The 23,453-nt window shown below is 38.5% G+C and overlaps 1 protein-coding gene across 1 annotated transcript in view; it reads right to left on the bottom strand.

Moving 5' to 3' along the window:
* The window catches only part of NOX3 (NADPH oxidase 3), a 39,480-nt gene extending 20,221 nt beyond the window's left edge, over window positions 1-19,259 (bottom strand). The window contains exons 1-7 of the mRNA XM_071428043.1: window positions 19,215-19,259; window positions 18,440-18,535; window positions 18,127-18,237; window positions 16,281-16,365; window positions 7,571-7,716; window positions 4,343-4,524; window positions 1,478-1,607 (exon numbers count right to left, since the gene is read on the bottom strand). Coding sequence (XP_071284144.1) covers window positions 1,478-1,607; window positions 4,343-4,524; window positions 7,571-7,716; window positions 16,281-16,365; window positions 18,127-18,237; window positions 18,440-18,535; window positions 19,215-19,259 — 795 coding nt within the window. The remainder of the gene's footprint in view (window positions 1-1,477; window positions 1,608-4,342; window positions 4,525-7,570; window positions 7,717-16,280; window positions 16,366-18,126; window positions 18,238-18,439; window positions 18,536-19,214) is intronic.
* Window positions 19,260-23,453: the final 4,194 nt, after the last annotated feature.

Here is a 23,453-nt window from a genome sequence, read left to right as displayed (position 1 = left end):
TCTGTTGTGGGGGCTAGTGCCCTCTGGTCACTTCACAGTGTCCCAGCCAAGCACAAGGCTGTCCCCTCCCTGCTCCAAGGCTGTCCCACCTGCACCAGCCCCTGCAAGCACTGCACAAACCTCTCCATGGCTTTTTAGCCTCTGGGTGAATCTGTGCTGTTTGTCTGTGGTGTCTAGCAGGTATCACACCATAGCGCATTAGACATCCAGCAAGGCACTGTTCATATACATGATCTATATGCCATATGGTATTATCACAATTCATTTAAAGTAATGTGACTTTGCAAGTATGGCCCTGGGTATGCAGGAAAGTGTGACAAAATAGGTTTAACACAGAGAAGTGGAAGTTCTTTCCGGTTAGTTTTATGATAATGAATGTCAAGACATGCTGGTGGAAGCAAGCTTGTGTCTGTATTCATGGTGCGTAGCCATGTATTGATTTTTATGGTGACATTGTAGCTGAAATTTTTAGAGAGGCATTCATTTTCTCATTAATATGCAGGTTGGATAGTGGCTAACAATAGTTTAGCTTAAGAAAAATCTATGTCAGCCATTAAAAGAGCTACCAGACATTGAATGCTAATTTTTCTCCTTTAGGATTTCCTTTGGTATGCTTTTTTCTTTTTGGAAGAAACAACAGAAACTTGCATATGAGCAACCTAAATCTTGAGCTGAAAATGTTAAATGATTTTGTTTGTATGCAAGACATCTGACATACTGTACAAGTCTGCTACTTAATTACCCCCTGTGGATTTGCAATCTTGTTCTAGCAAAATCACCCTTCCGTGGGACATTTTTCCTGCCTTTTGCCTTTCCCTTTCATAATTCATTGTTTCAAATTCTCTCCTTTTTACCTAACTTAAGACATCAAGACTGGACAGTATGAAGCGTGTGGCCCAAAGCAAGGACATGATTTTCTCTGCACCTTATTCTCCCTTGGTATTTAAACTACCCATACTAAAGTACTGTTAGTTAAAAGAAAAATAATAATATTAATTTGCATCCCTAGCTTTACAGGTCTATTGTATTTTCTGTATCTCTACCCTTATAAGGTTTTCACTTGGAGGATCTCTTTGTGCAGTGAGCACATCAAGGTGGTGTGATATTGGTGATACTGAATTATTAAAAAAAAATTATGCAACAGATCAGAGAGAGTACAATTTTGATATTCATAACCTTCAAAGAGAGTGTTAGTTAGTGTTTTCTAACTAAAGGATCTTCCAGAAATAAAAATTGCTGTTAATGACACCAAAATTCAAGTATACAAAACTCCTCACCTGCACTGATTACAGAGGAGTTTGGGAGCACTATCTTAATGCACAGGGAGAGATCCTGGAGCAGGGATGTGAAGCTGCTCTCTAAACATGACACTAAGTGCCAGTCACTGGCATACTCACTCCAGCCCCCGCTCCCTAAGACATTTGGCCTCCCAAGAAGGGACAATGTGTTAAAAGCAGAAGACAAGCATCACTCTTACCACAGGTTTGTTGCCAGAGAACTCTGGCAAAGGGCACTGAGTGGCGTTCTCCCATTCCCAGTAGTGATCTTTACAGTAGGTGACATTGTGAAGCAGCAGACTCTGGGGTGTCTGACCTCGGACAAGCTGACTTAAAACAAAAAAGTTCATCAATGATATGTTTCTTTCCAAGGTTTCTGTGTTCCTCTAGGTTTTGCAGTCATAATCAAATGCCAGTTCTGAGATAAATGAAAGTTTGAGAATTGGCCATTTCATTTCAAACCTGTTCTGCTCTCATGTTCAAATTATCTTTCCTTTAGTTTGCAGTGAATTTTTGACCAAAGGCAAGAAGTGTGCTGTAGTATTGGTGTCCATCAGCGCAGTTGAAATGGAGAGAGCCCTTGCATAGAAAACATGCATTTTACTATATGTGGCAAAATTTGATTTCCAAGTTCTTTGCAGTAGGCTCTTTGACCTCCTTTGTATTTGAGCATCTGGGAGTGTTTAGTAAAGTGATAAAATTTAATAGTGACGGACCTTCTCTTTACTGCTTTCTAAATGTATTTTTAAAAGCTATGAATAAAGTTGGAGGAGTGTAATTAGATGTATAATCTCTAAATATACTAAATTCTAGCTTGCTTACTTCTGAGAATGTTAAGGATGTGAATTTTTAAAAATATATCAATCTTGACTGTTTAGTTTAAATATGTTTCACCTGATGTTGATTATGGGCAGAGAAGGAAGATTTTTATGGGGAAATCCTGTTTGTTTCATATTGTTTCTCTGAATTTTCCCTTTCACATTTAGTTTGCCTCTGATGCTTGTTCAGACAGAAAGAAAAGGAGTTAGTTTTGAGTGAGGTTTGTGCAGCCACCTGGGAAGGAGGAAGAAGTGGAAGGGGAATGAAACCTTGGGGTTTGACTCTTTTTTCATTAGCAGGGGTTGTTCTGGGGCAGGAGGAAGCTCTGTTGCAGTGCTCTCCCAGCCTGGAGCAAGCAAAATGCTCATTGAATGGTATTGACAGGGCTCTTCTGCCAGTGCCCCAGTTCTGGAGCAATTTCTGGCTGAGTAGTGCTGGTCAGCTGGCTAGACAGAGGGAGCTTACAAAGCTGAAGGTATCAGAGGGTTCATTAGAGTTTTTTGAAATTAGATTCTAAAAGTTTTGCCAGAGAGAGAGGGGGGCATTTTAATCAGTCCAGGATAAAGTATATAGTGTTTGCTTGCACCTCTGTGTCTGTAAAATGGGACTAATTAATTGGGCCAACTTCAGGAACACTTAAAGCCAAACTGGATGTGGCAACTCTCAAACCACAAGGGAAGAGGTGGGGAAAGTAACACACAACAAAACATTGCCCTGGCCTGTTCCCAAGCATCCATGTACATCCAGAGAACAGGCACATGCTGCCATGGGCTAGGAAGTTCCACTCTATCAAAGAATCCTGGTCTGTACATACTTTAGTGGTGGGCAGTAGCATCTGAATATTTTATGAAATAGACATAAAAAGTGTATTATGATCACAAGGACAGGCTGGTAGGGGTTTTAGCAACCTGGTCTAGTGGGAGGTGTCCTTTCCCATGGCAGGGGGGCTGGAACTAGATGGTCATTAATGTTCTTTCCAACACAAACCATTCTGTGATCCTGTAAACACCAAATGACTGCCCTTGGATCCAAAATTCTTAACTACAGCTTGTGGCCATGTGCACACAAGCTAGCCAGCAGGAAAAGATCCATGGAGCAAAGCAATCTTTGTTGAGGGCCCTTCACAGGACATTATTGAGGGCTACCTATGGCTTAGGACCAGGTCTGGCTTGGTCATGTGAATGGATCACTTGTTAGCTCTTGGAACACAGCAATGTGTTTCTGTCACTGTATTTCCACCCCAAACACTGGGTTGTGCAGCCAGGGACTGTACCATGGTATGAGCCAAGTCCAGGGCGTGAGGAAGAGCGTGAGATTTACCTCAAAACTGCACTCCCTGAATGAAAATGTGAATGTAGATTAACATGAATGCTATCATGCATAATGAGAAAAGGAAGTGGAGGATAGCACACAAGGGAGAAGAAGATGATTGCAGTGGAGCTGGAAACAGAAGATGAAAATGTTTTCAGCTTTAAGCACCTTGCTGCTCTCACTCTGCATTGACAGAGGATTTATCAGTCCCTGAGGTTCTCAGGGAAGGTCCCATGCATCTGCTGTCCCTCACTGTAAGAACCAGAGTCCTCTACTAAGATGACAGACCTTTCTTTTGTGCTAAGGAGCAGGGAGAGAAACAGCAACCAGGCAGTCATCTCTGTCTATCTCTGGTTGGGCTAATCATAAGCCTGACTTGTTTGTTACTGTAGTGCTTTAAACCTGATTTGTAGTATAGTACCTAGCACTACTACACAGTATGTCTGTATGGTGAGGAAATTTGGGGTTCTGGTCCTTGCAGAGAAAGGTCAAAATCACTTTACATTTATGGAGGCAGAGGAGAATGGCCACAGAGACACCTACCATAGGGTAGATGACATGCTGAAAGCTTCTCAAGCTTCTACAAGGTCTCTTGAAAAATGCCTTACAAGAGCTATGAGCATAAGGTCCATCCCTTACTAATTTGAACCCACAAAGTTTTGATTCCTGATCTGTAATGTCCCCAGTTTCCAAGTATGAAAGTTCATTCATTGATAAGGTACGGGTTGTAAGGTGGTAGAAGAGTGGCTGAATAAACTGAAGGTTGCTTTAATTCCTCAGAAGAGTGATGTATTTTAATTTCAGAATGTTTTCATTTTGCAAACTCCCCAAAGATCCCAACAGTTTGTTTGTAGAAAAGCATGGGATTGTAGATTTGGATGGTGTTTCATCTCAAACTGTATACATATACCCCATTAGTTTACACAAACACTTACCCCATACCATGGACTATTAAACCAATGAAGAAAACCACAAAGAGGTGGTGGGTGTACCAGAAAACCTCATAGCATGACCTTCTGATGAGCTCAGTGGATGAAGTCATGATCAGAATTAAAGCCACAGTTATCACAAGTCCAGTTATTCCAGCTATTGTGGTCAGTACTTGTCCTGTTGTGTTCTAGAATAAGAATACATTGTTAGTATTAGTATTAGTAGTTAGTGTTGTTATAACTTATTTTTCTTACTATTTCTGTTACTTCTATTATTGTTACTGTTTCTGCTATTACACCTGAAGCCAAAATCTTCAGCATAGGAACAAAACCAGAACAAGACATGGAGGCAAGGCAATCCTTCATTTCACCACAGAACGGCATTGAAAGACATCCCTCTGCTCTGTTTCTACTCAGGCTTATTCCAAACAGATATTTAAACATTTGCTGCCATTTACTTGTTTCAGGGATTGAAAGAAAGAAATTAGACAGTCTCATTTGTACTTTGATCAATTTTACTTACTTGCACACATAATGAAAATGTGCCACAAATAAAGAAAAATGATCAGAGAAATGAGGAGATTAAACCTAGAAGTCTAATAAAGACAACAGCACTAGAAACCAGCTTATTTTTGTGAAGTGATAATGTGAGGTGCTATGCACCTGCAACTGTAAAAGTGTGGAACTCTTTTGTGCTTACTTTACTTCAAAGTTTGTGGAGCTGTAGAAGGCCTGAAATGGTACAAAAAGATGGCATACTCTCATTTACCTAAAAAATATATCTTGTTTACCTGTTCCTTACATTTATTTGAAGATACACTGCATAACACTTGGGTTTATTTTTTAAAATACATATTTAAATTAACAGTTTTATACTTGTCAATGAAGAAATATTAATATGCTGTCAGCACAGGTCTGGTATATCTGTCTAAACCCACCAAAATAAACTGAAGTGAGAGTGAAGACATATTTTGAACACAACTGTCAGATGTTGATTGCAGTTATAAAGTGCAAATCATGAAGAACAGCAGTAAAAATCTAACACACAAGATGAGAATCAAGCTAAATATGCCATCAGAGTGTAAATGAAGTCCCCATTTGTCCTACAAAGAATCTCTATCTGTCTTCCCAGTGCTGATACACAGGAATGAAGCAGCTCAGCATGTCTTCTGGATCCTGATTTGGTTCTACACCTTAATACACTAGGAGATAAAAAACAACCCTCTATTGTATTTGTAAAGTGCACTCATTTGATATGGAAATCCTAGAGGTGATAAAATTCCGCAATGCCATTTTTACAATCACTTTTTACAGTAAAATCGTCCTTTCAAATGCTCACACTTGACAGCACACAGTACATTTTCAAATGGGTACCTGTGAAGAGCATGTTCAGATCTCATTACATATTAACAGGATTGATCTAGGTGATATTTTGAACATTTCCACTACAGTGGCTAGTTTGGATATTGAGAAAAAAGGCAAAATGTCAAAGACAATACATTGCTTCAATGGCAGTAGGATAACACTGAAAAGAAATCCTGAATTTTGATCTCAGAACTTTCTTCTCTGAAGTTAGAAACAATCTTTTGTTTGCTTCCCATCATTACTAATTCTGAGTTTAGCTACTGAGACACAAGTGAGTGATAAAAGAAAAATAAATATTAGAGGTTAGAGTAAAATCTAGGCTGCAAATTGAAAGGTAATTGTGGAGTGTATTGCTGTGAGAAATCTGAGAAAGAAATTCAAAATATCCTAACCTTCTTCCTCAAGGGTATTTAGAATCTTAGTGCTAATTAGAGGCCTACCTCACAATTATATCACTATGGAAATGCTTAGTGGAGAAAAAAAATGCTTGCTGAAAGATGGTAAGTTCCTGTTCAGAGCTGGGAGCTTTGTTCTGCTCCTGGGGATCACCTCATGGCCATGCAATGGAAGTGGCCACTGGGTGTACTGAAGGACTGGGAAGCTGAGCCCTTGGCTTGCTGTCCTGCTCTGATGAACCTGACTGCTTTGTCAACACTAGCATGAAGACTTTTGCATTCATACCACTGACTGCATCGATTTGCTTGATTTTCTTCAAATTTGAAATTGTTTTCTTGTTTATTTTGAAAGATGAAAACCCCATGCTATCTAAACTGGAAAGGAAGGAAGAAAAAGCAGGATAAGCCTTGCAGCTTAAAAGCACTGTTGAATACTATCAATGGTTCTCCAGCCATCCTCTCACTTGGGTTCTTGTTTCAGTGGAGCACATCACTGTTCCAAAGAGCACATCACTGTTCCAAAGAGCACCAATCCATGGTGTTCAGGCAGTCCTTATTCCATGCTGACTGTGTGGGCATTTTCTAAAGAGCAGAACAATGTGCATAGGAGTCTCACCAAGGCCATTTCAGCCCTGGAATGTGTAACTATGAAACAGGATACACAAGGAAACATCTAGCATAAATGCAATGTTTGCTACAATGGAATATGGGAAAAAAAGCTGATTAACTTGTGCATGGTTTACATGCCTTCTCTGAATGCTCAGCTTTTCTTTATGCCATGAGTATTACAAGGGAGAGCTTATAATGCTGTTGTGGCTTATCCAAGAGGGTGGACAGGGGCACAGTCACTTTTTTCCCCAAAACAAGCAGAACCACTTATGGGTTGAGGATCTTGTATCTCTGCTAGTCTCTGAAGAGCACGCAGCAGCTCTAGATTCCCCCTGCACTGCCTCCTGTGTGCAGCAATGCCCTGGATGGTTTTGAAGGTGCTCTTCCCTGAGCAGCCACAGTTGACATGTAATGAGGCAGGATCAGCTCCCAGATCAGGAAGGTGCTGCACCACCATGGGGAGAGAAAAATAGCAAATGCAGAAGCAATATTGTGATGTGCTATTGCTGTTTGGTTATTTTCCTTTCTAAAAAGAAGTTTCACTTGTTCCATGTATTGATAGTTTAGTTCTTAGGTTTTTTAAAATTCTTTGCAGGTTTATTTAATTGCCTACTCTTCACAACACTCCTTATCCTCCCCCCACCAGCTGTCTCCTGACAAACTAATTAAAATACTATAGACATTTCTTTGAGCTTAGTAACCTGAAAATTGCAGCTCTGAGTAAGTGTTTTCAGCTGAAATTGAGGTTAACCTTTGGCAGCACCTTCTCGCTCTGGTTAAAAGGCTTTGAAATACAGTTTTACCGGCAATAGAATCCACAGAGGAAAACTTTTTAGATGAGGAAACCTAAAAAGTGACATCTTACTGTTTCATAGGTCCTGATTGGGTTCAAGTAGCTTTCATTTGGGCTCTTGCCAAGACCAGAAAGTTTATTCCGTAACTCGCCAGCTTCTTTTGACTGGCTGGAATGATACCGCTCGATGTTGATGGAGTGGGCAACAATATGGATGGCTGCAGGAGAGAAAGAGTGGTGTGAAATTACAGGCACACTTGCATATGCCCACAGTGCCAGAAGGAACTTCATTACTCACACTGTGAACTATCTGAAAAGCTCAGGCATAAATTGAGAGTTTTGCATGGATTAAGATGACAATAAAAAAGAGAATTTTATCAACTGCATGTCTAATATGAAGTGACTGCTTCACAGTAGAGAGGATAGGAACAGCAGCAGCCTCACCTCCCAGCTTTACAGTCAAGTGCCCTGCAGTCTCCAGTGTCATCTAAGGAGGACATCTTGAGAGTTGATATAAAAGTGTATGCCTCTGACTTTAAATTGTTCAAAATTAGTTAAATTCATTAAAATTCCTATTTTTAGTTAATATACTAGGATGTACCATGGTTTACCCTTGCTACACAGGACACTAAGTTGACTAGTTTAAGCAAGTTTTCAACTTGCACTAGAGATGCTTTCAAAATCTGTCCCCTATGAACAAGCAGCTGTAGCATTACTTTATGCAGGTGGAGCCTGGGGAAGCCACAGGAACTATGATTTAAAGGGAGAAGAGCAAATCTCAGTGTTAGATCTGATTTGTCCAGAGCATCATATATCACTTCTACTTCTGGCCTGCCCCCGAAAGGTATATGAAATGGTCAGTTTAGAAAAATTCATTAGCTTGAAGTAAAAAAGTCCCCTGCAACTATTTTCTTGGGTGGAAACAGTATAATTTCAAGAGCTGAAAAGGAAGGACTTTGTTTTATTATTGGATTACATAGATAAAGTTGTAATCAAGCTAGGTGCAGAGTTTCATTTTTCAATATGAGAGATTCTCAAATCCATTACATGCAATTTGTAATTAATGCAAGATATTAAATGCCAAAGGATGAAAAAATGACAATGAAAGATAATGATATGTTTACAGCACAGCTATTTCTAGTTTTTATAATTAGCTTCCTGTTATCATCTCTCCTTCAGTGGTTATCTGTTTCTGTCCCTGACCATTTAAAAAACCTTTCTAAAAGGCAGTATTTGTAGTAAACCAAATATGATCTTCTTCTCTGAAAAATAGTCTCCTAAAATTTTTTTCTCTCTTCTCTTCTCTTCTCTTCTCTTCTCTTCTCTTCTCTTCTCTTCTCTTCTCTTCTCTTCTCTTCTCTTCTCTCACCTTTTCTCCTCTTTTTTTAATTGTGACTATGTGGATGAAAATAATGTTTTACTATGCTAGTCACTGTTTAATCATAGATGTAAACACAGGATTATATGCATAAGGACCTTTGGTATTGTTGGTCATTTATGTGCCTATCTACTCTAGTGGGCTCACTCACTCACTCCATATTCTGAAGTCCAGCCCCTCTTCAGCACCTGGGGACAGCTGTGTCCATGGGAGCATGAGTTAAAGTAAGATGCTGGCCATGGAAATGGTTAAAGCAGCCAGTGCAAGAAGGTAAAACATTCCCTCCAACAGTAAGTTATCCCATGTGTCCACACTGGAGAGGGGCTATTTTCACTCTGTATTTCTGAGGTAATCCTTCTAGAGCAGTAGATGTGCTGTGGTTGGTTGATTGTCAGGATGCACTTCATTCAAAATGTAATGTTAACTTAGGGACTCCCCCGGCCACTTCTTGACACCTCATTGCCTCATGCTTAGATATTCACTGGGAGATGAAAGACCTATTTAAAAATCCCTGTTACATTAAATTTAAAGTAAGGCTTTAAACCAAATCACATGTCCTAGTCACTAGGTTGACTGGTTATTCTCTTTTGAGCTGTCTCTTGATGAAGCCCTTAACAAAAATAATCCAATATTTATTGACATAGGCATCCCAGGTGAGTATCCTGAGCACCCAAACTGCAAAATCAACCTCCCATTTCTCCTGAATCTTTGTCCCAATGAATAATAAATTATTTGTACAAGCTGGAATAGCTTCAGCAGGATGGAGACTGAATCCAAATGGGTATGAACTGCAGAGAGATAAAGTGAGCCTGGAAATTAGAAGACAGATTCAAGCCATCAAAGGAATGAGACTCTAAAATAACCTTTTGATAAACGGGATAATGGGATCAAGCAATCTAAGCAGCTTTCAGCCCAAGGTTGGTCATTTTATGAAATGGTGTGCATGACATGACTGTGAGCATCAGAGGGTGCTGGACTCTGGCCTGGCATGTCCTGCACGTGCTGTTATGGGTTAGGTGCTGCATGTGAAACAGCCTTGCCAGCATCAGGTGAAAGATGCTTCCTGGAGCCTGTGCATGAGAGTGTGCTCCCAGCACCCCAGCAGCGCTGGGAGCACTGGAAGGAAGGTGGCACTGGACCACAAGCAGCAAATGAGATGTGTGGATTTAGACTGTCAAAACCCAAGAGCCCAAGCTCTGAGCTGGATGGTTTAGGTGGCAGCTGTGTGGGGGCTGTGGCAATCTGTTCCCCAGTGTACAACTGATGCATAAGCAGTATATAAACACTGTTTATATATTTAAGTGTAACAGCACATTTAAGTGCTGAGTGGGAAGGGGGAACTGTTCCTACAAGGGCCTTTCAGAACAGATGTGTTGGCCTGGTAAGGATGCTATCTGATCCAGCTGGAGGGGAACCAAGTCGCTGCTTGATGAGGACCTGATTTCTTTGACATCTCAAAAAGCTCACTCGTAGGACAGGAGTGTGGGGTAACAGATTTATGTCTTTGGTAAGTTGTGGAGTTACATGCAGCACATTTTCTGGGATGGGCTAAGGGAAAGAGGAAAGAAAACTTTCTAAGAATGGAAAACCCTGACAACAAGTCACTAAGTGGACTTCTACTAAGTAGTTTTATTTTGGCATCAATGAGTAATTACTGTAATTGGGCCTCTTGCTCTCTATACCTACAGGATGCTCTTTATAACTCTGGTATGATGTAAGAGTCCCCATAGCCTAGGGACCAGGAGAGTTTCACACAGTTAGGATCCATAGTGCTGTTACACCAGAGCTTGCCTGCAGTCTGTCAGCTGCAGGTTTTGGATTATCTTTGCTCATTTAGAATTGTGATGTTGTCTAATTGTGGAAGTTTGAGTCTGTGTTCATAGCAAAAGGCACTTTCTACTTTCACCTTCAAAACAATAGATTTTTTAAAGTGATACTGCAGACTATAAAATATTCACATGAAATGATGCCATTTCTGTTGTTTAGAAAGCTACAAAAATCTTGTACTTTCCCCAAAGTGCAGGATTCTACATGATTTGCACAAGTTCTAGTCATGTCAGCAGTGACAGGATACCTAATGCTATCTAGCAAATGCTGAGTGTTGAGAGGGAAATGAGGTGCTAGTTTTCTCCAGACAGGCAGAGGTCCACATTTCCTAACAGAGCATTTCTAGTCTTGGACAGAAGAAAAATGGGTTTAATGGATATAGTTTCTCAAGAAGGTCTTGAGACTATAGTTGATGAGGAGTACTCATGTTGCAACTCTCCCCTGGAAGGAGAGATCCAGTTCTGGCAACCTAGCCTAGTAAGGTTTTTCTGCAGGCTATCAGAGCACACAGTTTTTTCCATCTGCACATTGTTCTGTTTCCATGTGTTTCTGTCAATGGAAGCATCATCATAGATTCTTTGGGATCTACCACACCTTCCTTTCTGGTGACATTCTCTCCAGCTTTCATCTGATAGGTAGGGATATTACAAGTGTAAAAGATTTCCATAATGAACAGGAGAGCTGCTGTTGTTTTTTTTATTTTCTGTAAGCTGTTCTATGGTAGATGTTAATGTAGAGAGAATAATGATACATTGAAAAATATCACATTCAGACTAATGATGTACTCAATATGTTGGTTTACCTGAGTCTCCCATGATCTTAGATATTGCCTGGAGTATTATTAGATTAATACTTCTGTTGGGTTGTTTTTTTTTTTTTTGCTTCTAGCAAAAAATGATGCAATCTAAAAATGAATTATAGCTAGATGGTAAGAGTAATGCAAAGATCTAATTCCATTTTCTGTGTGGTTCATTTAATGTATAATAGTTGTAGCAGAATAAAAATTCTGGCACCAAACACATCACCATTAACTAAAATATTTTACATCCCTAAAGTGCATTTTCTGAAGGTCTTTGCATCTGCAATGTATAGAATTTACTAAGCAATTCCAAAATTACATATGCAGATTTCTGAAATCTCAGCTTACCACAGTTGGTAGCTATTTGCTCTGCATCACTTATCTGAGTTAACCATGAGGGCAAAGTTTAAGGGACTACATCTCAGAATTTTCAGTTCAATTTTTTCCTCATTCTGCATGTTCAAATATAACATATGGAATAAATCACCCAATCTGTTAAACAAATCTCTTTTTTATAACAGTTTATGAAGAATGAAGGATTTTTGTTGCTTTTAATGACATCTGGAACCTCTGAAGCACTTAACATACATTAATTTGTATTTGACCCTCAGATGTTCTATCTAGTCCACCTCTGAGATCAAATAAAAAGCTTTATTGGAAGGAGAGAGGGAGGAAAAGGATTGCTATTAGATCATGGTGTTTACTGTACATATCCTTAAATACAAAGAGATATAATTAAATTATCTTGAAAGTATGGTCAATTTAGCTACTCTTATTCAGCCAATTGTGCCTTCAGTGAAGCATGCACAATTCTTATTGAACTAAACAGAAATTTCATGTGTTTATCTGAGGACAAGATTTAACTCTCTCTTTTTCTGCATGCCTGTACAGGATAATAATCTAATTGGAGCTTGCTGCTAGCAGTTTAACATTTTGATTAACCAGCCTATCATGATAAAGTCAAAGGGTCAAATCCTGGCCTTTCTGCCCACAGCAAAGAGAACAGCTTTACAGGCAGATAACCCAGAATTCTGCCCCTCACCAAGGCTGGGGTTCTTTTTGCCACCCATTGTCTTGTGCCATTCCTAGTTATTCAGAACTCCTAATTCAACTTCATGATGTCTTTGTTGACTAAAAAGGTCCAGGTTGTATAAAAATTAGAAGAGTGACCACACATGTGCTGGCATTTTATTTTGTTTTGTTTTTAAGAATGGTTATAAACATCAAAGAAGAACCTGACTTGGACCATTTTTTATCTTAGCTGGAAGCCTACAATCTTCAATTTAATATTGTTTCCTTCCTAGTACTTGCATTAAGTCTGGATTTAAACAATCTGACTAAAAAACAAAAAAGACATTTGATGGAAGTTTGATTTTCTGTAATTTCTGGAAGTACAACACTGAGGTATCAGCTAGACCTCTTTTGAAGATAGGCATCTGCTTCCTTGAAAACTTAATAATTTACACAAAAATGTGACTCAGGTCACCAAAACCATTCACATAGTTTACCAAAAATGGGTTGAGAATGGAAAGGTTTCCTAGTATTTTTTACCTATAGATTTTTCAGTGCTTGTCAGAAGCCAAACACACCTGGCATCATTATACTTCTTTCTGCACTTCGCATGTTTTTAAAGAAGAACGCATTGCTGGAGTTTTTAAGGAGCAGGAATCACCATTTCAAACAGGAATCACCATTTCAAACAGCCTAACTCCAAGCAACCTGGCTGTCCTTCCCCTGTTTTCCCTTAATTGCTTAAACTTTATTAATATCATAATTCAAAGGTTGATGGATCAAAATATCTATATGACCTTTCTGCAAGCACCAAAAAAATGCAAGCAATTTCTTCTTTAAAATAAGCCCAACATATCAAAGTAAAGAAAGAAAAATGCCCCCAACACTCGCAGTTCAGAAAATGTATGAATATGCTTTTTTGAGAGGGTAAAAACAGTACAGTAGGAAGTAGGAGCTGTAGAAAATATTATTACTATCTCTTGTGGTGTCTTTAAGTTTCAAGCCACTGTGTCTCAACTGAAAAGGCTCTTTCCAGTACAAAGCACAGAATTATTTGCACTGATCAAACTGAGAGTGCATGAAACTCTGATTTTATTCTAGCAGAGTTACAGGTCTATAAGGAAGATTTATTAGTGGCTGAATAACTCCCAGACAGCTCTTATCACAGACAGGCATGCAGAATGCAGGAAGCCAAACTAAGCAGAATTCCCTTTACTGAATTTTCAATGATGCCCTTGATTATAGATAGCATTGTTTACTCTCTCTCTTCCCTCCAACTTCCCTCTTCCACTAGTCTCTAATTATATTCCTTTATGACCTGACCAATTAAAGCCTGCTCTTGAATTTGTATTAGAGATGATGAAAAATTAAAGGTACAGATGTACTCTTTCCAAGGCCAGGCACACCTCAGCTGAGCTAGCTGCCTGTTAGAAGCCAGACAATACTAATGTTGCACTGATATTTTTAGCACACTATTAAATAAATATGCTGGAATAACACCACCTGGCAAGGCAAGATGAATACACATTACTTTAACAATAAAGGAGTTTACAATTTTATATTGTGAGGCTAAGCTTACTGATCTGATCTTCAAATTGGTTTAACTTCTTGCTACCACATTTAGTCTATTGATCATACAAGGTTGTACATCCATTTAACTGAGAATTACTAAATTGCAATGGACTAATAGGAGTTGACTATGTTTTTGTGTAATAAAAGGCAATATAGGTAGTACTAGGATAAATAATGTGTCAGTTGAGAGGAAAATGGCATCTATTTACACATCATTTTAACACTGCTAGATTTTATTGAAAAGGATTCAGTGTACCTGTGGGTACCACTCTGAAGTGTTGCTTTTCTGTCACAATGTGTTCTGTAGACTTTATTTTTCTATGAACTTAAAATTGAATTTCAGGAAATTGAGTTCCTGGTCATTCTTTACACAAGTCTAACGCTATTCAGTGATGTAGTGCTTTTCCAAATATGATAAATGTTTCTCACTTGACTGTTAAGGAAGCAGGAATTCATAGGTTGTCATGCTTTGTTTATTAGACTTCCTTGTGTTCTGTTTTCTTTCTCAAATATCTCATCAACTATTTTTCCATTTTATATTTTAGGAAAAAATAAACCAACCAACCTAAATAACAACCCAAAAATGAACCTTTGATTTCTCCCTAGAGAGTGATTTAAATGAGAATTATATGAGCATGCTTTCTGTCATTTCACATTGGCTTCTGTGTCTTTTTCCTTGAAATTAGTGAAACCATTAAAGTAATCACTTTTCTGATAGACTTGCACTTCCCAAACTGTCGACATTAATGCACTAGCAAACATTTCAATATTAATGTAAAAATCAAAAACATAAGAGGTTTGACTGTGAAGTTTTGCTTTCATTTTGGAACATGACCTATTATACACCAAGTAAAGTTGGTTACATTATATTCCTGGGTTGATTTATTAATTAAAGAAGCAATGTTGCGCTCTGTAGGAATCTGTACTGTAGTGAAACTGAACTCTGATGAATGAGTGGACCTGACAGATAAGTAATTCATCATAATACACTGTAAGATGAATGTTTATATCCCATAGCCTTCCCCCTGGAATTCTTTAGCATGACATACAGAAGACAAACTTTAGCTATTGGTTCCTGTTGGCAAAGCTGACTTCAAATTCTTGTCTCATGGCATGAGGACATTAACAGCCTACACACACAAAAGCAGCTCCCTCACACAGGCTGAAAAAAGATATTGGGACCAGAATTCACCCTGACAGCCTGGGGGTAGAACAGTTACCCTGTGATGTCTCATGCTTGCAAGTAGCCCTGATTAATTCCTCTGTCTCTTTCCCTTTTTCTAAGAGAACTGTCTATCTAAGAGAACTATCTATCTAAGAGAACTATCTATCTAAGAGAACTATCTATCTATCTATCTATCTATCTATCTATCTATCTATCTATCTATCTATCACAGATACCTCTCTATCTCTGTGTCCTCATGTCCTTCTTCACACTGACTTTTGTTCATTCCTCTCTGTACATCCTTTTTCCTCAAGCTATCTCTTGTTCCCCTCATGTTCTCTGAATTCCTACAAACTTCTCCAGGTCCTTTTACTACTTAGAGAATAGGAAGGTGCCATGTCTTTTTCCCAGCCAGGTGAACAAGCACCTCAGTAAGTCACTAGGACCAACAGAATAAAAAAACTTTGATCTCAAGTTGCTGTTTTCCCCTCAAGGGGGCCATTAGTTTCCTGGATCAGTCACTTACTAAAAATAAATATCTAGAAATCCATTGTTTTTGAGACACCTGCCTCTCTCAAATTCAGACTAAATTTATTACCTGGTTGAAAAATTAGTGAAGATGTATTGGTGGGCAGATTTGTGGTGTGACTCATAAGCATATTTCCTTACAGAATCAGACAGTAATGCTATGTCATCTCCCCAAACATCTGCCCTCAGGGATTCAATAAAAGTTATTTACACTAAATTTTAAGGGCACACAAATTGTTCAGATTAACTAAGTGGCAACTGGTGTTTACTATTCAGATTGAAAGTTTATTTCCTTAACAGTCAAACTCTTCTCAAGCAAAAAAGATTACAAATGGTTAATCAGATGGGACTCCTACACACATTTAAAGCTGCAGTCAACAAATGATTGCACTAAAATATCACATCTCAGAGCTGATGGGGATTACAGCATTAGGCAGAATCACTATGAAATTCAAAACAGTTCAAAGACAAAGAAGAAAAAAATAAAACCAAAAAATCTTACTTGCATTTAACGCTATTCCATAGGCAACCATCTTGTGAAATGTGATGTTTTTGTCAAGCTGTCTCCTCAGTGCTCCTCCACAGTACTTGGTGAAAAAGCAGAACTTGTTTTATATCATTCCTATTGGTGTTTACATCTCACATTTTGGAGAGGAGAAGAGTTCAGTACATTTGAAAATGGAATGCTGAAGGAATTCAGTGGCAGTTTTGGGTTAGTTTTAGGACTCAAGTAACTTTCCTGAGTGGCACCCCACGGTTTCTGAAGCTATTCATCCTATATAGGGGCTCAAAAAAGGGTTTGATAAAGCTCTGCTACACTTTGCTGTGATTTGTGAGTGGTTTATCTGAGCTGACATCAACTCATTTGCAGGTGTAAGGACACCAGGCTGGGCCACCACTGCTTTGTCAGCTTAGCAAAACAGAGCTGAAGTGCTGGCAAAGCCAGCTTGCAATGAAAACATTTTCTCTGCTTTCAGGAAATGCACACCCCAGGAGGGTGAGGCTGTCTAGACCTCAGGTGGCTGCATGCTGATGTGTTCCTGAGCCATGCTCCAATTATTGGAGGGCTCAGCAGTGATGTGCTCATGGCCAGCTGGATGCCCCTGTGCGGAGCCAGCCTGGGGCCAGCTGCACTGAGCCAAAACTAACACACTCTGCTGGAACCCAGACAGCACTCATGGACAGGGTTCAGGCTCTGAGTGGTGGTGTGGGTGTCTGGATTGCTCACATGACCTGGCATGGCACCGTGCCAAAGATCCTGGCATGTATCCACATTGTTTCCCAGCTAATAAGTCTTCCAAAAATCTGGAGCACCACAGGATGTGATGTCAATACACAGCACCTCCTTGGAGAGGCACTGGATCCAGCCCGGTGCTGGCCATGCTGGAGCAGTCAAGTTACTCTGTACCATGCTCCTCAAGAGCAGAATATTCTCCAGAATAGCCAAATATTATCTGTGAGAAGAGTTCCAGTTCTCTGAGTTCTTACTCAGCATCTAAATGGGTGTGCATATATTCTGTGCTGATTCACAAACTGATTCAGAAGCCCAGGACACCTTTCCTCTTTTTTTTTGTAAATGTTCAACTTATTATCTCAAACAATTATTTAGGTGTTGATTCTCAGCCTAAAGACTGCTTAAAATCCAAGCCTAACAATCACGGAAACAAAAAAAGGCAGAACTGAAATAAGAACCATCTTACTATAAAATACCATCTCTAAATTCCTTTTGTTCCTGCAGTCATGAGTGATCAGTGATTTTTTTACCCACATGTGGCATTGGAATTGCACTGACTGTAGTAACTCAAAGCAAGTTGAAGTTATAGCTAAAGCCTTATGTACTTCCTATGCATGATTCCAAGGTTAGTGTGAATGTCTGTTACAAAAATGCATTTACCTCAAATGAAGACCTGGGTTGTGGCCACTCAGACAGAAGCATTTAAACATGTTCACTATTATCCTTAGAACATTTTTATCTATCTGAACAGTTTATTTCTGATTTTCACTTTGCAGCTACAGAGAATACACATGATGGATATGAATTTTCTCCATTTGGCCAAGTGGCATTATTATGTCCCTATTTTGTGGCTTCTCACTTTTCTCTTCATGACACCATGCTATGCAGCAGCTGCCAAAATCAGTGTTGCATTTAGAGCACTGTGTTAAACAAGTCATTTGTTTCTCTTCAGTCATGAATACTGACAATTTAAATGGTAATAACTAGGCAATAGTGTACAGGCTTCTCTATCAAAAATTAAAATTCCTTGGAAAATGTTTGATATGGATAATACTGCTGAACTACAGAAATAAAAAAGAGAGAATATTATGGCTATTTGAGAAATGGTACTTACAATGCTTGCTCCTCTTAAGAATGAAATAAGGTTTCTACAGACTGGTAACAGGATTAGCATGCAGTTAAAATTAAGGCACGTTGCAGAAGCTCTTGCCCAAGCCAGGGTTGACTGTACATATAACAGCATAAAAAAATTAAATTACAAGCTTGGTATAGGAAGAGCAAAAGAAAGAAAATACTATATTAATATAATGCTCTTATATGGGAAAATTACTGTTGAAGCAGCAAAAGTTTTATGAAGGATGTAAATAAAATCAGACTATGAATACATTCTTCTTGTGAAGCTCTTTAACAATCAAACTCATACTTACTCCCAGCATAATCCGTGTATAAATGTAAGCATTGTCATCTTCATACCAGTGGAAGGTATCAATAAACAAATAGAAGTTCAGTCCCAGCCACACCAGCTACAAAGCAGACAGGCTACAGATTAGTGACATTTACAGTATTTTTTAATGCATAGAAAACTGGCTATGGTTATAGTTTTAAGAGAATCTGAGAGATGTTTCAAAATCAGTGTGCAATACAGTTCTTGATCACAGATGACAGAAATCAGAAATGCCTGCTGAAATGAGGCTGCATTTTAGCAAATTCAGGGTTACAGTCCTGCCCCCAGTCTTGAGTAAAGGATAGTAAAGGATATAAATGATGTTTACTGTGTCATGGTAAACTTGCTTTTAAACACAGGCCTTAAGCCAGTCTCTAAAAAGGAAATAAATGCTAAAATTTAAAAAAATCACAGAAAAAGAGGGAATTAAGAGCTAAGGAAATTCCTTTCTCTGCTCCCCATATACTAATCACCAAACTGTCTGAAAATAAATCAGAATATAATTTCAATTATAATTGCAAACCCCTGTTCCCTTTACCTGAGGATTAAAGTACATTGACTTAAAAATAATTAAAAATAAAACACTAAGACTTTAAATTGTTTTTAAGACTATTTATAAAAAGGCTGCTGAATATTTTATAGCAAGTTTTACATTAAGCTTGGGAGTATTACTGTAAGCAAACCATAAAATGTCTTTTAAACAAGCTTAAAATATTTATATATATCCAATTAGACTTTATAATGCTAAAAATACTCACTAATAACAGCACTGAGAGTTTTTCATTCAAAATCCAGCATCCCATCCTGAGTGTCTCTCCCTATGTTAGCAGCAGCTGACTCTTGCCTTTCAATGTAACCTGAGTTCCCTGTCCATTCCTTGAGCTTTTCTACTGACTCCTTTTGTCTTTAGTTTTTAATAAGCACCTAGTGGGGGCATGAGTTCTCTCTAGGAATTTTCTAATTAAAGACTGCCTGACAAGAACAGATCACCTGAGTGACATGTCTCATGATCTGTGTAAAAAAAAATGCTGGTCATTGTCCAGTCCTTTTTCTCTACAGAGTTATTTCTCAGCAAATGAGAGATGCTGTCATTAAATTGTCCTCTTGTACCAGCATGTATTTGGGGGTTTTTTTCCCTTTGTTTTTGTCTTTTGAACAGGGTGCAACATTTCTTCATGATTTGTCTTTTAATTCAGTAGCACATGGCAGCATCCCTGATGTGTGTATAATATGAGAATATGTCCTGGTGAGGGCACTGCATTTACCCTTGGTTCCCCTTGCCAGAAGCTGTGCAAATTCTGCCTGTAGTAATCTCATTCTTTCTCTAGTAAAACCATTTCCTTAAGGCTTTCTTGACTTGCCTGTGAGGGAGACCCTTCTGTGACAAAATAACTGAAAATTTCTGAAAGCTGAAATGCTATCAAGCTCAGCTACATTTTAAACCAGTGCTAATGGCCTTTAATATGAGTTAGCAGAATCGTGAGAGTGTTACAAATGCTTTGAATGCAAACATTTACAAGAGATTTGCTTTGAGCTTTATTTTCCTTGGATGGTAAAATTAAGTATGATTTAACAAACTTTATGACATGCCATGTGCAGTAATTGGCCCCTGTCCATTATGTAACTCGATATAGGCTGTCCCCCCAACCACCCCCTTTATTGCAGCTTTGGTAGTGCAGGGGCTAACAGGCTAGTGAATCTTGCTGTTTTTTCAGAGGTCAAAAGATGAGGAAATAAGGGAAGAAGAATGTGCAGATGGTAGGGAGAAATACTAGTAAGGTCAGATGCCAATTTTAACTACTTAGAAAAGAAAAAAAAAAGGAGGGAGAGAAAATCCACTATCTGGATTAGCTGTACTTCAAAGGGAAATGCAGCACTGCGATGTTCAGCTTTGAAGTTCAGCCGATCCAGACAGCAATTTTCTAAACTGAGTTAAAACTGGCATCTGAAATAGATTTTTTTTCAGAGTACAGCAGATTCATATGCTGGTTTAGGCTCCAAAATTTGTCTGGATCAGCAGCTGTACTTCAAAGCAGCACATCTCAGTACAGCATTTGACTTTGAAGTGCATGTGCTCCAGATGCCAGTCCTCTTAAAGGAGCCAATGAATCAACTGCACTTTAACTTTTGTCTGTTGAAACAGCTATGCTTTTTCTCATATATAATGGTAATGTGTGTGGTCTCGAGTATGGCATCTCTCAATAAAAACATAAAGTTAACAGAAAAGCTCTTTATTGCCTTATTTTGTACAAAGGACCTGGTCAACATCATTTTATTATACTGATTTGCAGTGATCTCAGCCAATTTCTAGCACAAACGATTCAGAGAAGACTCAGGAAAGGACACTTTATTGATTAAATATGTAATGGTATTCCATTTTGTTGTTGTTTTATCATTATGAGCTACAACTGTCCTAAAAAGACATAGAAAAAGGATTAAAAGGGGTTCATTCCAGCATATGGGTAAAAAGCAGTGCTGGCCATGCTGAGTTCTCATGCAAGAGACAAGCAACTCTGTCATTAGCTTAAAAGGTCAGTTTTTGCATGGAAAGAGGTTTATGAGGTGCCGAATTGTTCCATATAAGTATCTCAGCATTAATGTCAATGTTTGTATCAATTACTGCTACAGACCTCAATCACTGTTAATTCTATTCTATTTGACAGCAACCTCTATCTGAGATTGTTAGTAATTTTTTCAAAGTACTTTGAACAGTGCTTACCCTTTGCAAGACTAATTGTTAGCATGAGACTGCACACACATACCTATACATATTTCATTTTGCTAGGCTATCCTATTTTTACTATTAGATATGCCTGCCTTGTTTCTCAAAGGCAAAATCATTTCAGTTGGCTCTGAACTCTGCCCTAGCCCTTTCATAGTTTTCCTGTGCACTTGACTTTATGTCTGTGAGTAACCTGGGTGAACTTTGTAAGCTTCACTCTGCTACTTTCAGAGATGGATTTAGGTAAACGAGCAATCCTGAGATTCAGAGTGCTGTAAGTTTGCAAACCAGCTGAAGCCATTTAATTGCTGACTGTATCAGAGGATATGCTTTGTATCAGTCTGTACAGAGTGGCAGCACTGCTGTGTTTTCTGATTTTTACATTATCTTGGCTTTATATTTCCCAAAAATGTTCAAGAAGCAAAAGACAGTTTTGTCTTTGATGAATGAAAAAGATAAGCAAGATATTGGATAAAACATTCACTTCTGTAAATAGAGAAACTGCTAAAGTTAATTAGAGATCTAGAGATCAAACCCTTTCCTTTTTTTTTTTTTTTTTTTTGTTTTTTATTTAGGTTTTGTTTGTTTGTTTGTTTTCCCCTGTGAAGACAACTTTGAGGGAACAGAGGCCAAGGTTCATCTTTGGTTATTCTGTAGTGCTGATTCTAGCTTTACAAAAGAACACTGAATTTCCATAAACAGTGGCTGAGTGACTAGGAGCATTAAAAACCAGCTATATAATTTTTAGAGATTTTCTCATAGTGGGGCTTTATTTTTATATTTAACTGCCTCATTAATGTTAATGGATTTTTTTTTTCTTTTATAAACTGCATTCACATTATGGATGGGGGAACTGTTTTGCAGTTTGAGAACATTCATAAAATCCCCAAAGCTCTAAAATACTAATGTAATTCCAGCCTTGTCAGAGCCAGAGATTCAAAAATCATAAGAATGTTCTAAAATTTATGAAAGTAAAAACTAAAGAGTGTGCAGTTTGGGGGACAGTACTGAGACTTCAAGGGCATCTGGCTTCCTATTTACAGCTTTTTGTCAGTAACAGTGTGTTTATTTTTTAATAAAATATTAAAAATCTTGGCCCTAAGCATGGGCTTGAGCAACAACAAAAAAAATACAGTTACCAAAACACTTGTGATGCAGCTGGCAGAATTATCAAGAGTACTGCAAGTATTGACTACATCCACAAACTCAGTCATTTGTCAAAAGGCACAAAATTGAGAAAAAAACTTCTGTTTCTATCCAGAAAATCAAAACAAAGTTTCATAAACCCTTTAAAAATAATAAGAAGAAAAGAGTTCTGGTTGTAGATCCAGCTCCTCTTGAACTCCATTAGCCAGTGCAATAAAACAGGTCCTGTCCCTCTGTTAGCAGACCTGATACCGGTATTAGGGATATCTCACCTGATGGGCAGTGCCAGGATCTGGAATCACAGTGTATGCCAGGGATGCCTTCAGAGTCAAGAGCAGGAGTCAATAGCATAGCAAAAATGCAAAGGGTCAAGGATGAAAATTGTGTTGGAGGCTAAAAGGGAGTTTGTCACTGACCAGTGTGGGAACAACTATTGTTTCTGCCTAAAACAGGGCTCAGCACCCTATTTGCAGACTCTAGCACATTCCTCAAGCCAATAGAAAGGTTTATCAATGAGAAACAGAATAGTTCTGTCTTGGGAGATAACCAGTTCCCAGCAAAAAATATTAATATTTGAATTCAGATATTTTCTCTCTCAAGGGACTCTTTTATTGCCATGCTTACACTGTAATCAAAATATATTCAGGAGCAATTTCAGATGTTCAAAAGCTATTTGTTTCAGTAAGTGCCAAAATCTCCCAGCTCTTGACTGTGCATCTCCAGAAATAAAGTATCATACTTTCCTAATTACATGTGCAAAATTTTAGTTTTCCCACAAGAGCAGTTTTACACCTTAATAACAGGAAACAATCCTTCAAAGCAGCTGAAATCTTATACAAATAGATGCGTCCACAGGTTACTCAGAAGAATTTTCCTCTTACCTATTTTGTAGGCAGCATACTGTGGAAAACAGTTTGAGTTTAGAAAAGGGAAGAACAAGGAGCAGGAGGAAAAAGGGATGAGTAGTATCCATGATTTACCTCCCCTAGAGCCAGAACATCACCAACACAATGGAAAAATTATTGAGAGAGACTCCGTATGGGTATAAAAGGGTTCTGGTTGCGCATCAGCACACAACCAATTCTTTAATACTACTGCACATATCTAATCCTCTCCATGCTCTCTAGTG

Source organism: Agelaius tricolor, unplaced genomic scaffold (assembly GCF_023055355.1).
Source record: "Agelaius tricolor isolate 1412-34295 unplaced genomic scaffold, bAgeTri1.0.p SCAF_1, whole genome shotgun sequence".
In the NCBI taxonomy this organism is placed as follows: domain Eukaryota; kingdom Metazoa; phylum Chordata; class Aves; order Passeriformes; family Icteridae; genus Agelaius; species Agelaius tricolor.
Note: the sequence above shows the minus strand (reverse complement) of the source record. Positions and strands in the feature narration are given on the sequence as shown.